We start from the raw sequence: 16,257 nt of genomic DNA, 5'->3' as shown, positions 1-16,257 counted from the left end.
CATTCTGGAGCAGAAATGACCCTTAACACAGTAAATTAGCTTTGATTTCGTTAGCAGGTTAGGTTACGCAGTAGAGATGAACACGTCCGTTCGTGTCGGCTGCTAGATATCAACTGTAGGATCGCAAAAGGTCGCAGCTCGCTCATGACCTTTCTAGCCACGCACTCGTGCGTGAGCGTGTTTAGGTCCAGTTCTGTATCTATATATTTACACACAATTTTGACTTTGTACCACCAGTAAAAAACCATCCGAAGGCAAAAAAGAATTGCACCAACACTTGGGTCACATTTAATGCAACTGTGAGGCACTAGCAGCACAGTTTGACAGTTTTTGAGCTTAAAGGCAGCTTAATGCCCTTGACCACCATGTGGCGCTACTGTTTTGGCCTTTTTAGCAGCTTCACGCCATCAACCATTTAGGGTCGCTACAGTTCCCTCCAGGATCGTCGTTATCAAAACAGATGCAATTAAATCACGATTTTGCGATCGATTTCCAGCACCCAAGCCTACGAATATTATATTGTATAATATATTATATTATATTATTATATTATATTATATAATTTTTTCAGCCACAATTGTGAGTTTCATGGCCTAATAGCATATAAAAAAGACAATGTTTGTTTCCTACATCAGAGAACCTCACAATCCTAACAAAACTAAACAGTAGATAGAAGCATCGCCGAAAACAGCTTTTTTCGTCAATTTTCTTCCTAACTGACACCCAAAAGTTTAATATATTAATTCAGTGCATATCTCTTCCGATTTCCTCATACTGGAAAAAGTTGATTGCTCTTCATAATTTTAATAATTTGCTATCAAACAATCAACGCTATCATCCCACAACTGCTGCAAACATTTGTAAGGCTCCTCCCAACCCAAAGCACTGCGCCATCAAAGACCACACCTGCAACACTTTGGATCACATTTAATGCAATGTGATGATCACAGTTGCATGCACCGTTGTATTGAGCCCGTTACTGTTCTCTCTTTTCATCTCGGACTGTGTCAGATGTCTCCCACCTAATGGATGTCTGCTGTACGCTGACGATGTTAAGTTTTATGTTCCGGTGTCCTCGTGTCTTGACTTCCTCTCCCTCCAAAACTATGGTGATGCGTTTGCAGAATGGTGTATGTCCAACGGGCTCATCCTTTTCGTAGACAAATGCTGCGTCATCGCGTTTGGTCACTCTCCCGTCAAGCACCTATTTAATTATCATCTCTTTGGCTCACTTCTCCCTCGGGTCAGCCTAGTCATGGACCTTGGGATGTGGCTCGATGACAAACTGTCCTTTGAACCATTTCAATTCTGTCCTCGAGCGGGCAAACCAGCTATTGAGCCTCATCTCCCGCATGGCGTCTGAGGTCCGTGATCCGCTGTGTTTGAGGGCGCTGTAATGTATGCTGGGTACGTCCTATTCTGGATTATGCCAGCGTCGTTTGGTATCCAGCAAGTTAGGTTGGTTGGAGAGGGTGCAACGGAAGTTTACTACAAACGCCTTCAAACGCTTCTTAAACGACCCCAGCACTGCTTCCCCTCCCTATACATTGCGATGTCAAATGCTTACTCTGGTCGGGCTAAAAGAGCGCTACGATCATGCGCGCACACTGTTTATTGCTAACATCCTGCTATCCTATATCGATTTTCTTCCCTTCTGACGGCCATCCCACTATATATCCCATCCTAAAGCTTGTGTGTACGCACCCCCCACCCTCCCCATTTTCATTCCCCTGCGACGCACGCGGTTCTCCATGAACGATCTATGGGTGCGCGCTCTAGCCTCTTAATTCTGTAGGTGATCTGTTTGACCACAATCTATTCCTTGCTTCTTTTCGTTCCGCGTCATGTCTCTTCCTCTGTCTCTTCCGCGTCATCATGGCCTCTTCCTAGTGCGTCTCGTCTTTGTTATTATGTTTTTTTGTTTTGTCTGTTTTTTTCTTTTCTTTCTGACGCTATTGTACAGCCCTCGAGACAAACAATATTGATTTTTAATAACAAAAAAAAAAAAAAACTGTGACCATCACAGTTGCGTTTAAAAAAGAGGCCGCTGCACTAGCGGCACAGCACCTGTAACATTTTGGATCACATTTAATGCAATGTGATCATCACTGTTGCATGCAACTGTGACCCTCATAGTTGCGTTTAAAAACAAGCCTAGTGGCGAGGCACGCTCTATGAGCGTCCTTGATGGCGCAGTGCTTTGGATTAGGAAAACCCTTACAAATGTTTGCAGCGCTTGCAGGATGATTGCGTTGATTGTTTGACTGCTAATTGTAAAAATTGTGAAGAACATAAAAACTTTTTCTTGTATGAGGAAATCTTTAGGGATATGTACTGAACTGATATATCAAACTGACATGGGCGACAGGTAGGAAGAAAATGGATGAAAACACGCTATTTTCAGCTATGCTTCTAGCTATGGCGTTGTTTTGTTTGGATTGTAAGGTTCTCGGATGGATAAAAAAATATGGTTTTTTGTTTAATTAGGCCATGGAACTCACAGTAGTGACCGAAAAAATTATCAACATAATGTTGGTGAAACCTGTAACGGCTTCGTAAAGGTGGTGGAAATCGGTCGCCAAACCAAATTTATTTGCACATATTTTGATGACGATGATCCTCGCAAGGGAACAGTGGCGACGCCAAGTGGATGTTGGCATGAAGCTGCCCAAAAGGCCAAAACAGAAGCGCCATATAGTATTCAAGTGCATGAAGCTGCCTCCAGAGTCAGAAACTGGCAAACTGTGCCGCTGTGTGAAGTTCCCCGAATTTGAATTCGAAGTTTTTCATATTTAGAATTAGAACAGTACGAGCTCGTGCTATAACAACGCAGTAGTAGAAAAACAAGCATCTGCATTATTGGTACAGACATTTACCATGAAGTGTATTCGCTATTTTTCACTAATAGTATAAATATTCTTTTTTGATTTTATTTCAGATGAATCTTCGCGGGGTGTTTATTTACCAGTATTTCTTACTAAAAAAGAAAGACGCAAGTTGCGACGCCAAAACCGCCGAGAGGCATGGAAAGAAGAGCAGGAAAAAATACGTCTTGGACTTGAAGCACCACCGGAGCCAAAGTTAAGAATTTCCAATTTGATGCGAGTGTTAGGAACAGAAGCGGTTCAAGATCCAACCAGAATAGAAGCTCATGTACGTGAACAGATGGTTAAGCGGCAAAAAATACATGAAGAAGCAAATGCAGCGCGTAAACTGACCGATGACCAGCGTCGAGAAAAAAAAAATCGTAAAATGAAGGAAGATACCACTTTAGGAGTTAGTGTTGCTGTATATCGTATTCGAGAACTGCAAGAACAACAAAGCAAAAAGTTCAAGGTGGAAACTAATGCAAAACAACTATTCTTAACCGGCGCTTGCGTTCTTTTTCGAGATTGTTGCGTAGTGGTGGTGGAAGGAGGTCCAAAACAACAAAAAAAATATCGAAGGCTTATGCTACATCGTATAAAATGGGAAGAAGATTTGGTTAAAAATGCTGATGGCAAAGAGATTCCTAACTCATGCGTGCTCGTTTGGGAAGGAATGAATCAACGCAGAAACTTTGGAGAATTTAAGTATAAGTCTTTTCCGTTGGAAAAAAGTGCAAGAGATTTTTTTCAAAAACATCATGTGGAACATTATTGGGACTTGGCATATTCTGGAGCTGTTTTAGAAGCATCCGAAGATGTATGAATAGCTTAAGGAAAAAAATAAATAAATAAAAGTACTGTACTGCTCGTTAAAAGTTTTTGATTCTATTAGGATTGTCTGCAGCTATGAGGAAAAGCAAATAACCCTACCCATCAAAACCAATAAATTGTGGTTGTAAACGATGTAATGCGTTCTTGTCTTTTTTTTAAATCTCCATTAAATCATAAATTGTATAATTGTATAATTGTGTAATTGTATTAAATCATAAATTAAATTGTTTCTTAATTGGATGACATAAAAGCATATGATATGATCTCTTACTCCTATTTGGCGATTTCAACACTCCATCGCTCTCGTGGATACCTGCTATTTCGCCGCAGAAATTCTACATCCCTAGCGGCGTGCAAACTGCAAACTCAGTGCTTGTGGATGGTATGAATGCTAACCGTCTTACGCAGATTTCGAACGAGAAAAATTATCGTGATCGTCAACTGGATCTAATTTTTGCAAATGAGGTTGTGATTGAGACGTTCCAACGTTTGTTGTTCAACACCGCCTTTGCTCCCGTTGGATCATCATCACCCTGCGCTTGAGGTGTCTCTCACTATTCCTACGGCTCCCCGACCACCGAAGGAACACGCGGCCCTTCATCGTCATCTCCGGTTCAACTTTAAACGGATAGATTTTCAGTGATTTTCGGAAATCATAGAATTCTCCAACTGGTCGTTCATTGAAGAAGCTCGCGATATGGATGAAGTTGTTTCTATGTTTTGTGATGTTACCGTTGCGGCATTCCCTTTATGTTGCCCTCTTCTCAAGTCCTGTCCTTATCCCCCGTGGTCAAATAGATCGTTGAGAATTTTAAAATCGGACAAAAAATGTAAACTTCGTCTATACCATCGTAACACGTAATCCTTATTATTTGCGCCTTCATAAATTCTAAATTCAAGATCGTTTCTCTTCTCACCCGAGGACATTCTGGCGCTACTGCAATTCTCATGTTAACCCTTCCCTTTTTCCTACTCTTATTTCCTTGGATGATGTGTCGGCGTGTACTCCTGCTGAGGAAAGTAATCTGTTGGCCAAGCATTTTTCGAGTGTTTTTGTCACTCCTGGTAACAATTATATGTCTCTTTGAATGCCTCTCCTATAGCCCTGTTGATGTCATTCCGTCCTGTGATGTGGTTATCAATGAGGAAGTAGTTCTTTCGTCTATTTCTAAGTTGAAACCTTCGTTCTCTACCGGTTCCGATAGTATCCCCTCCTCTGTTATTAAGAAGTGTAAGCATGTGTTTGCACCGTCTCTGAATCGTATTTTTAAATGCTCGTTCCTGTTAGGTTCCTTTCCTGCTTTGTGCAAATCTGCATGGCTGGTTTCGGTGCATAAGAATATCAGTTGTCAGTTGTAAAATCCAGTTGCGTTTCGCATCGGTCCCTCAATAAGACAAGTGTAGTGGGACAAATGGCGCGCGTTTGCTTCGCTTGTGCTGTCGAGGTCACGGCGGATTGTGATATGGTACGCTGCGGGTAAAACATTAGAAAGCGCCCACCACAGGGTCAAGCATGAGATTGCATACCCTGCAGGCGTCTAAATTGTGCTAGGGGCAGATCGCAGTTCGTTCGATCGCCGTGACAGGTTTCAAATGTTTCAAACGTTGAAATTAAGAAAATGGTGCAGCTTAAACTGTCGGTTAGATTTAGAAAACGTTTGTGCGCCTTCTGTGTTTCCGGTAGCTCATTTATTTATGCAATTCATCAAATTCGCTCACCAACTTGAACGTTTCTGGAGCTAAGTTAATTGTTGTTTAAATAACTGTTTATTATTTATACAAATTTGATTTGACTGACTTTCATACAATAACGCGGTAAACAAGGAAGTTAATAATTAGTTGCGGTTGGAACTATTCATCAATTATGCTTCAAGGATTGTACCGTTGGTACTTAATGTTCCGAATTGCGAACATAGAAAACATAAAAATATAATCGATGATAATCGCAATAGATGTTCTGTGCAATTGTGAACCTAACGGTAGGAGAATGGAGACTGCTTAGGGCGTCGCCGTGCAGGGGGCCCCAGCGAAAGGTATGTGGCTGTAGTATAGAGCCCGAACGTGATGACGTGACGGTTTTACCTTCTCATTAAAGTAACCTCTTTTTCCAAATCAAAATTACATGAAATCCATTATCATATTGTTTCAATTATTAATTATTAACAATTAATTATTAATAGCAATCATATCATTATTAACAACTATTCAATAGCTTTAACCCTATACATGACTGTGTTGAAAAAACAAATCAAAAACCAACTCGGAAAATACATCCTCTTGAAAATGAGTAAAAACATTAATACCATTACTTCGTTTCGTTCATACCGTTTTGCTTGCAATTACAAATATAGTGTTTTATCTGAAAATTATGTTTCACAACTACTTTTTTATCACTTAGGCGGTCCTAGCTACGCGTGGGATTTTAGACCGGTACCAACCAACCAACTCAGAAAATACATCCTCTTGAAAATGAGTAAAAACATCAATACCATTACTTCGTTTCGTTCATACCGTTTTGCTTGCAATTACAAATATAGTGTTTTATCTGAAAATTATGTTTCACAACTACTTTTTTGTCACTTAGGCGGTCCTAGCTACGCGTGGGATTTTACACCGGTACTGTCGTGTGGGACCATCGGCGTTACCGAATACACAAACGGCCTTTCCAGCATGTATTTCTCTACCTAGAAAATTGTATTTCTTTCTATCAAACCCTTCTGTTTGTTTGAGTCTGGGCTGGTATCAACAGGTGGGTTGGAATGTAACGTGTATGTAGTAAAAGTATAATTGATCAGTTTCGAAGTTATTTTTACTAATCGCTTCTTCTGGACTGCCGGGTCGCTCTTGGTCGACTGGTTTGGAAAATACTTTCACAAAACAAAGCCCATCGTGTCCAAGTATTTCTTCACTGTTTGGTCGATTGCAGTTAACTTCTAGAAGGAACGCAGGGATCACATTGTCTTCAGTTTAAGATTCCGCTGAGCTGAACGATGATGTGTTTTATTGTAGCGTTCTATGCTTTGGCGGCCTGAACAAGCCCACTGGTTGGCACTCTGGTATTTTTTGGGAAAGGAAAAGATGTAAAAGTGAAGTAAAAATCCAAATTGACCCTTTTTGGCGAATGCAAAAAGATTTTAGTTTGTAAAACTCTTTCGGTTCGGTGTGCCGCATGCTGTTTGATGGCTAGTGCATAGTGCATATGACGTCTTGCTCGGTGCTGGATCCTCCTTTCGGTAGCAGTGTACTCGTACGAAAAATCCAAAAGTTTGTCCTTTTGAAATGCATACGTTAGAATGTAATCAGGACACAGGTTCATCCTCAAAGAGACTCTATAGACGGTACAGCAGAGTTCCCCCCCAATCGCCCCATCCACACTCATCCTTTTTTATCCCCACGGAGAGGAAAGGATTCTGTATCACTAACGAATCGTTCTTGGCTCTATGCGTAAGTAGTGTTGACACTTGTGGCTTAAAAAATTTTATCAAACCTGCAGTGCATCGAACATGTAGTTGATGTTAATTAAGCACTTTCGATACACATCAAACTCCGTCAAACACTTTGAAAAATAATATATGAGTTTAATGTGATGCACACATAAAACAAATAAACCACCAGTGCTACTATAATTCATTGCATAAGATAAATCAACCTGCACATTCAAAGTTGTTATAAGACCTGGTCTTATAAAATTATTCCCAACATTTTGTATCCTAAATCGATACAAATCGGTAAATCGGTATTAAGTTAACGAAATACAAAAATATTTAACAAAATTTGTTTTAAGGATAATATAGGATTCAGCATCAGTTGCCTCGTGTAGCTACTGGTCGTCTCCTATCCCGGTACTTGAATGCTGTTCCCTCTTATCCCCATCGTTGTCAGCTACTTGGCCTGGATCAGTTGAGCACGCGTTACTCCCACTTTCCAGCTTATTCCATAGCTTTTCTCCACTTCCGTGATCTCGATCCTCCGGTCGTTTTATCCTCGACCCCTCTGTATGTTCCCTCCCTACGCTTACGTGAGAGACCTCTACTTGCTATTCCCATGCGCCATACATATCACGGACAGAATGACCCGTTGCTAAAAGCACGTTCGGCCGACTCGTATAGACTGTTCGATTTCAATGTCCTTGTATTCCATATCCGCTTCCATTTCGTTTCCGTTCATGATTCCACTTCCCAATCGCTTCCTTAATTTAAGTTAGTTTTTGTTAACCCTATTGGAGCAAATAAACTAACAATAAAAATAACAATTTGTTTATGGATTTCAACTTTAAGTCATAGTTTAGCTTATCTATACCAATCTAATAATAAAAAAATAAAAAAATAATAAAAATAATACAAACAACAAATAACATTTAATTGCCTGTTACATCCATTTTATATATTTTACTTAGTTCGTTTACATGAAATATATTTGTTTCGCACCGCACAACAGTTTTGCATAGCACGTTGGCATAAAATGTGGGATGAGGATGAGCTCGGGAAATTCCTGTATTGCATTTCACCACAGGTTTCATTCGCCAGATTTTTAGACTTATGCTAAACCATTATGCAAAGATGAGAACCTTCAACGTACAGACATGTCCGGCTACACTAGGGATATTTCATTTTCTTTAGTCTCCGCTTCCCCTGTGAATGAAATTTAGAAGACTACCCCCGTCTCCTTCTGTATATGATAATTGCACAATCAAAAAGCGTAACTATCGTATTCCAGCTGACACCACGTGGAGGTAAGAGATCGAAGTTTCAAAGTTCTACGCGCATTTTTTGCTTAAAGGCACTATAAGCAACATTTCGCCGTGGACTTTAGCATTTCTCAGCCACCTAAACTTAAAATTAGTTATTAATCATGTTGTATAAAAAATGCGTGCAAAAACAGTGTATTAGCTAGTAGTATCACTTACCATTTGTATTTGTTGCCAAAGTGGGATTCAAAAAGTTTTCTGCCTCTCTACTTGCCGCTGCCAACTACCTTTTCGCGTCTGCTCTAAGCCCAAGTCTCCTCTGCTTTTAAAGCATATATCGTAGCTTTAAAAATGTTGCTACGATGCTGCCGCCTAAACTGGTATTCCCTAATATAGCTAATCAGACTACCCTTATGCGTGCCTTTGTTCCTTAAAAACTGTTTCAACCACCGCCATGCTCCCTCGATTTCCTGCGTCCTAGCATCCCTATCTAACGGATTAACAAAATTTTGTGAGTGGTTTACTGTTTTATGTATATACCCATAATCTTCTATACCGTTGTACGCTCTCCAACAGTCCGTAACGACGATAGATCCTGGATGAACGTTATTTAAAATTAGTCCGTGCAGTGTCTCTCTATCTCGCTTTTCTACAATTTCGATAAAAATTTCTTTCGTTTCCCTACAAATTCCGCCTACTACCCAAACCTGATTATTTTCGGAAACTCTACCCCTATTGTATTTACGCTTAGTAACGACAGACTCATCTATTTCGACCGTGAGTCCGTCGCCACCTATTGCAGCTAGCCTATCTTCTACATATACCCTACACTTTTCCCTAACTATGCTGTTCCACTTGCAAACCGATGTTTCGCATACATTTGCGTCCTTGCTCTTATTAATGTTCATCGAATCGCGAGACCACTCAAAAATGAAACGCACTAATTGCGTAAGGGTCAGTTTCGAGTTCGCGAACACACTGCCCTTGCGTATTGAGCACTCCGAACGAACGCAATCACCGTTTACACATTTCCACTTTTGTAAATCGCGCCGCAACGTATTCACTTTGCTCATCGATGAGCCGCTCGATTCGCAGTTCTGCGCAGAACGCAAAAGCCCTGCGTTTTCCAGCAGGACGATAAGTCTACGCTTATCCTGCGTTAAACATATCAACTCGTCTACACTCTTAACGTTGAATAATTCGCTCATATCGTTATGATTCGCGTTCCTTCCTCTTCAACAAATGATATAGGATAGCAGCAGTGCCAAAAATGATAACCGATAACAAAAGTGTGTCGATGTATTGGTCATTTGGCGCCTACGAATGGCTAGTCATTTCAAATAACATTGTTTCGAATTCGCACATGAGGCGTATAACAGAAACATTCCGCAATAGCCTTTTTAGATTAAATTGTTAAAATTTCGAATGGATTAAATATTAAGCTTTAATGCTACACCTATCTTTCCCCAGGTTTATGTTTAAACCCTACTATCAATGATAAAAATTTCGAAGTATAATCATTTTGCAGACATGCCCGCGGGTGACGACCGCATTGTTATTTTCCTGTACAGTTGCTGTGTACACCACGACGGAAGGATAGTTTAACCTTCATTTCAATGACCAACTACCCGGGTATGTTTTACACTTTTAATTCTTAATAACATTAAATATAACAGAGCTATCCGTTTGAAAATTTTGGAATGCCTAGTAAAACAAGTTTTTCATCAATTCGCAAATCCTCAGATTTTTATTTTTTTTGTAAACATGTTTTTAATTTTATATTCGATTCGTACCCCTTAATTCTATGGCCACCTACTCGAGTAGGTCATACATTTTGTATGGGAGTTAGCACCTTTACGTGTTGAAATGCGGATGTCTTCAATTTTAACTGATGAAATGTTTAATTATCAGTAAAGCTGCAACACATTGTTGTGTATAATATGTTTGAGATACAACAGCTTTAGTGCATGTAAAATATATTTTAGTCTGTTATTGATATTTCATACATGAAAGGATTTACAACCCTAAAACCCCGTTACAAATCCATAAATTCTCATTAATTCATGATTGCATACTTCAAGTTTAGTATTAGCATCACAACTTTAAAGAACAAGAAAAGATAAAAAATACGCGTTTTTACGCTATGCAGTTCTATTTACACTTACAGGATTTTACACACACAGCACACATTTTTTGACGCGCCGCACTCGATTTCTTGTCGCCGGCGCACATTTTTGATTGCAAGCACCGGATTTTTAAACGCGAGCATTTAATTTCATCAGCCTGACTCTTGGCAGCTTTTTGACTGCATGTTTATAGCCCCCCATGTGAAACTTTGGCTTGAGTTTGAATCAGTTGTTTATTTGCAGGGAGTGATTTTGGCAGTGTGTTCGCGAACTCGAAACTGACCCTTACGCAATTAGTGCGTTTCATTTTTGAGTGGTCTCGCGATTCGATGAACATTAATAAGAGCAAGGACGCAAATGTATGCGAAACATCGGTTTGCAAGTGGAACAGCATAGTTAGGGAAAAGTGTAGGGTATATGTAGAAGATAGGCTAGCTGCAATAGGTGGCGACGGACTCACGGTCGAAATAGATGAGTCTGTCGTTACTAAGCGTAAATACAATAGGGGTAGAGTTTCCGAAAATAATCAGGTTTGGGTAGTAGGCGGAATTTGTAGGGAAACGAAAGAAATTTTTATCGAAATTGTAGAAAAGCGAGATAGAGAGACACTGCACGGACTAATTTTAAATAACGTTCATCCAGGATCTATCGTCGTTACGGACTGTTGGAAAGCGTACAACGGTATAGAAGATTATGGGTATATACATAAAACAGTAAACCACTCACAAAATTTTGTTAATCCGTTAGATAGGGATGCTAGGACGCAGGAAATCGAGGGAGCATGGCGGTGGTTGAAACAGTTTTTAAGGAACAAAGGCACGCATAAGGGTAGTCTGATTAGCTATATTAGGGAATACCAGTTTAGGCGGCAGCATCGTAGCAACATTTTTAAAGCTACGATGTATGCTTTAAAAGCAGAGGAGACTTGGGCTTAGAGCAGACGCGGAAAGGTAGTTGGCAGCGGCAAGTAGAGCGGCAGAAAACTTTTTGAATCCCACTTTGGCAACAAATACAAATGGTAAGTAATATTACTAGCTAATACACTGTTTTTGCACGCATTTTCTATACAACATGATTAATAACTAATTTTAAGTTTAGGTGGCTGAGAAATGCTAAAGTCCACGGCGAAATGTTGCTTATAGTGCCTTTAAACAAAAAATGCGCGTAGAACTTTGAAACTTCGATCTCTTACCTCCACGTGGTGTCAGCTGGAATACGATAGTTACGCTTTTTGATTGTGCAATTATCATATACAGAAGGAGACGGGGGTAGTCTTCTAAATTTCATTCACAGAGGCAGAGACTAAAGAAAATGAAATATCCCTAGTGTAGCCGGACATGTCTGTACGTTGAAGGTTCTCATCTTTGCATAATGGTTTAGCATAAGTCTAAAAATCTGGCGAATGAAACCTGTGGTGAAATGCAATACAGGAATTTCCCGAGCTCATCCTCATCCCACATTTTATGCCAACGTGCTATGCAAAACTGTTGTGCGGTGCGAAACAAATATATTTCATGTAAACGAACTAAGTAAAATATATAAAATGGATGTAACAGGCAATTAAATGTTATTTGTTGTTTGTATTATTTTTATTATTTTTTTATTTTTTTATTATTAGATTGGTATAGATAAGCTAAACTATGACTTAAAGTTGAAATCCATAAACAAATTGTTATTTTTATTGTTAGTTTATTTGCTCCAATAGGGTTAACAAAAACTAACTTAAATTAAGGAAGCGATTGGGAAGTGGAATCATGAACGGAAACGAAATGGAAGCGGATATGGAATACAAGGACATTGAAATCGAACAGTCTATACGAGTCGGCCGAACGTGCTTTTAGCAACGGGTCATTCTGTCCGTGATATGTATGGCGCATGGGAATAGCAAGTAGAGGTCTCTCACGTAAGCGTAGGGAGGGAACATACAGAGGGGTCGAGGATAAAACGACCGGAGGATCGAGATCACGGAAGTGGAGAAAAGCTATGGAATAAGCTGGAAAGTGGGAGTAACGCGTGCTCAACTGATCCAGGCCAAGTAGCTGACAACGATGGGGATAAGAGGGAACAGCATTCAAGTACCGGGATAGGAGACGACCAGTAGCTACACGAGGCAACTGATGCTGAATCCTATATTATCCTTAAAACAAATTTTGTTAAGTATTTTTGTATTTCGTTAACTTAATACCGATTTACCGATTTGTATCGATTTAGGATACAAAATGTTGGGAATAATTTTATAAGACCAGGTCTTATAACAACTTTGAATGTGCAGGTTGATTTATCTTATGCAATGAATTATAGTAGCACTGGTGGTTTATTTGTTTTATGTGTGCATCACATTAAACTCATATATTATTTTTCAAAGTGTTTGACGGAGTTTGATGTGTATCGAAAGTGCTTAATTAACATCAACTACATGTTCGATGCACTGCAGGTTTGATAAAATTTTTTAAGCCACAAGTGTCAACACTACTTACGCATAGAGCCAAGAACGATTAGTTAGTGATACAGAATCCTTTCCTCTCCGTGGGGATAAAAAAGGATTAGTGTGGAGGGGGCGATTGGGAGGAACTCTGCTGTACCGTCTATAGGGTCTCTTTGAGGATGAACCTGTGTCCTGATTACATTCTAACGTATGCATTTCAAAAGGACAAACTTTTGGATTTTTCGTACGAGTACACTGCTACCGAAAGGAGGATCCAGCACCGAGCAAGACGTCATATGCACTATGCACTAGCCATCAAACAGCATGCGGCACACCGAACCGAAAGAGTTTTACAAACTAAAATCTTTTCGCATTCGCCAAAAAGGGTCAATTTGGATTTTTACTTCACTTTTACATCTTTTCCTTTCCCAAAAAATACCAGAGTGCCAACCAGTGGTCTCGTTCAGGCCGCCAAAGCATAGAACGCTACAATAGAAGACATCATCGTTCAGCTCAGCGGAATCTTAAACTGAAGATCGAAGGCAATGTGATCCCTGCGTTCCTTCTAGAAGTTAAAGCAATCGAACAAACAGTGAAGAAATACTTGGACACGATGGGCTTTGTTTTATGAAACTATTTTTCCAAACCAGTCGACCAAGAGCGACCCAGAAGAAGCGATTAGTTAAAATGACTTCGAAAATGATCAATTATACTTTTACAATGTTTGATAGAAAGAAATACAACATTCTAGGTAGAGAAATACATGCTGGGAAGGCCGTTTGTGTATTTGGTAACGCCGATGGTCCCACAAGACAGTACCGGTGTAAAATCCCACGCGTAGCTAGGACCGCCTAAGTGCCAACAAAGTATGACTGTAATCCCGATCATACGAAAACAAAAGTACACCTGTTTGCTTAAACAAAACGCAGCAAGAATTTGGCTTCGCGCTGTCGAACGATCACAAGCGAAATGGTGGAATGGGTTTGTTGGTAGATTGTCATAACATAATTTTCAGATAAAACACTATGTTTGTAATTGCAAGCAAAACGGTATGAACGAAACGAAGTAATGGTATTAATGTTTTGTACTCATTTTCAAGAGGATGTATTTTGTGAGTTGGTTTTTGATTTGTTTTTTCAACATATATAGGGTTAAAGCTATTGAATAGTTGTTAATAATGATATGATTGCTATTAATAATTAATTATTAATAATTAATAAATGAAACACTACGATAATGGATTGCATGTAATTTTGATTTGGAAAAAGAGGTTACTTTAATGAGAAGGTAAAACCGTCTCGTCATCACGTTCGGGCTCTATACTACAGCCACATACCTTTCGCTGGGGCCCCCTGCACGGCGACGCCCTAAGCAGTCAACATTCTCCTACCGTTAGGTTCACAATTGCACAGAACATCTATTGCGATTATCATCGATTAATTTATTTTTGTTTTCTATGTTTGCAATTCGGAACATTAAGTACCAACGGTACAATCCTTGAAGCATAATTGATGAATAGTTCCAATCGCAACTAATTATTAACTTCCTTGTTTACCGCGTTATTGTATGAAAGTCAATAAAATCAAATTTGTGTAAATAATAAACAGTTATTTAAACAACAATTAACTTAGCTCCAGAAACGTTCAAGTTGGTGAGCGAATTTGATGAATTGCATAAATAAATGAGCTACCGGAAACACAGAAGGCGCACAAACGTTTTCTAAATCTAACCGACAGTTTAAGCTGCACCATTTTCTTAATTTCAACGTTTGAAACATTTGAAACCTTTCACGGCGATCGAACGAACTGCGATCTGCCCCTAGCACAATTTAGACTCCGGCAGGGTATGCAATCTCATGCTTGACCCTGTGGTGGGCGCTTTCTAATGTTTTACCTTAATCGTTTCGTCGGGTATGAACTGTAAAGCTGACTGTGTTCCGATCTGATCTGATGCTAGACCGGTAAGTACTTCTAACCGGTCGGAGGTCCACTGTCTCAATTCAAATCCACCTTTCGACATAATTCACTTAGCTCAAACCGTAGATGTCGAGCACTTTCGATGGAACCTGCACCTCCGATGAAATCGTCAACGTAAAAATTGTTGTTCATAGCAATTGCTGCGTAACCCATATGTTACGGTGTTTAGCTCGTAATACTGGATCGGTGCCTGCGGATCAAAACGGAAGCAAAGGCGGACGTAGCTTCTGTCATCGGGAAGAAGCAGAATTTGGCGATACATTTTAGCGATATCGCCTACAACAGCCACTTTGTACGTGCGAAATCGAAGGATGATGTCCAGTAATTCATCCTGTACAGCTGGGCCCACACATAACGTATCGTTCAGGGAGAATCCTGAAGAAGTTTTTCCAGCCATCAAATACCACTCTTATTTTTGTTGTAGAACTCGATGCCTTAAAAACCGGATGGTGAGGCAGATAGTAAGCTGATTCATCGTCATCTGGAGCTCGCATTAGCGAGATATGACCTAGTTCCCAATACTCGCGCATGAAGTCGTGGTATGCTGCCTTAACATGAGAATCGCGTTCTAATCGTCTTTCGAGCATAGTTGTTGTCACCGCGGCAACCGACTCTTGTTACCCGTAATTTAATTAATTGTACTGTGTACTGCGCGCACCGTTAAACAGGTAAACAACACGCCCCATCTTTTTTCCGTCTTTCTCCCATTTACTACGGTGAACGGTCCGAAGTAATCTATGCCGGTAAAGGAAAAGGGTCGCGTATATGGTGCTAGACGACATTCCGGTAGCGCACTCATTAAAGGGGCTGTTGGTTTCGCGTTCCTGATTCGGCACCATTGACACTTACTTCTTACTCGCCCACACGCCGCTCTAAGCGCAGGAACATCATAGCGTTGGCGAACTTCGTTCATTACAGTGAGGTGATTCGCGTGTCGGTATTTTCGATGATAGCAGTCGATGATTAGGTCCGTAACGTGGTCTTTTTTGGGCAGGATGATAGGTCTTTTCGTTAGTTATGGAGAACGCGTGCCAAGTCGGGATAAAAAAAAATATTTAATTTAATACTTTCCGGATCGTAACGTCCGTCCTAGCTTAGCCCTTGATGCGAACTCAATGAGACGCAACTGATTTGTGCTTTTATACGAGTGTGCTCCTCGTAGCTCGCTTATTGATAAACAATTACAAATAGCAACGCTTATGCTGACGATGCTGGTTCCATCTGGATATCGTCTTTCGAACCGTGATCGTCGTTGGTGGTCCGATTATTGTTGATGCAGCATACTTCGTCGGTGCTGGATGTTGGCTGTGCGGCATAAATACATCGTTGTTTATATGTTTATAAT

General features: G+C 40.1%; 1 protein-coding gene across 1 annotated transcript in view; it reads left to right on the top strand.

Annotated features, from left to right (window-relative positions):
* LOC128718156 (U4/U6 small nuclear ribonucleoprotein Prp3) overlaps positions 1–3,690 on the top strand; it is a 28,360-nt gene extending 24,670 nt beyond the window's left edge. Inside the window, exon 2 of the mRNA XM_053811828.1 lies at positions 2,939–3,690. Within this exon, the coding sequence (XP_053667803.1) occupies positions 2,939–3,690 (752 nt within the window). The remainder of the gene's footprint in view (positions 1–2,938) is intronic.
* Positions 3,691–16,257: the final 12,567 nt, after the last annotated feature.

Source organism: Anopheles marshallii, chromosome 2 (genome assembly GCF_943734725.1).
Source record: "Anopheles marshallii chromosome 2, idAnoMarsDA_429_01, whole genome shotgun sequence".
NCBI lineage: Eukaryota > Metazoa > Arthropoda > Insecta > Diptera > Culicidae > Anopheles > Anopheles marshallii.
The sequence above is the reverse complement of the archived record's forward strand: the minus strand, read 5'-3'. Positions and strand labels throughout refer to the sequence as shown.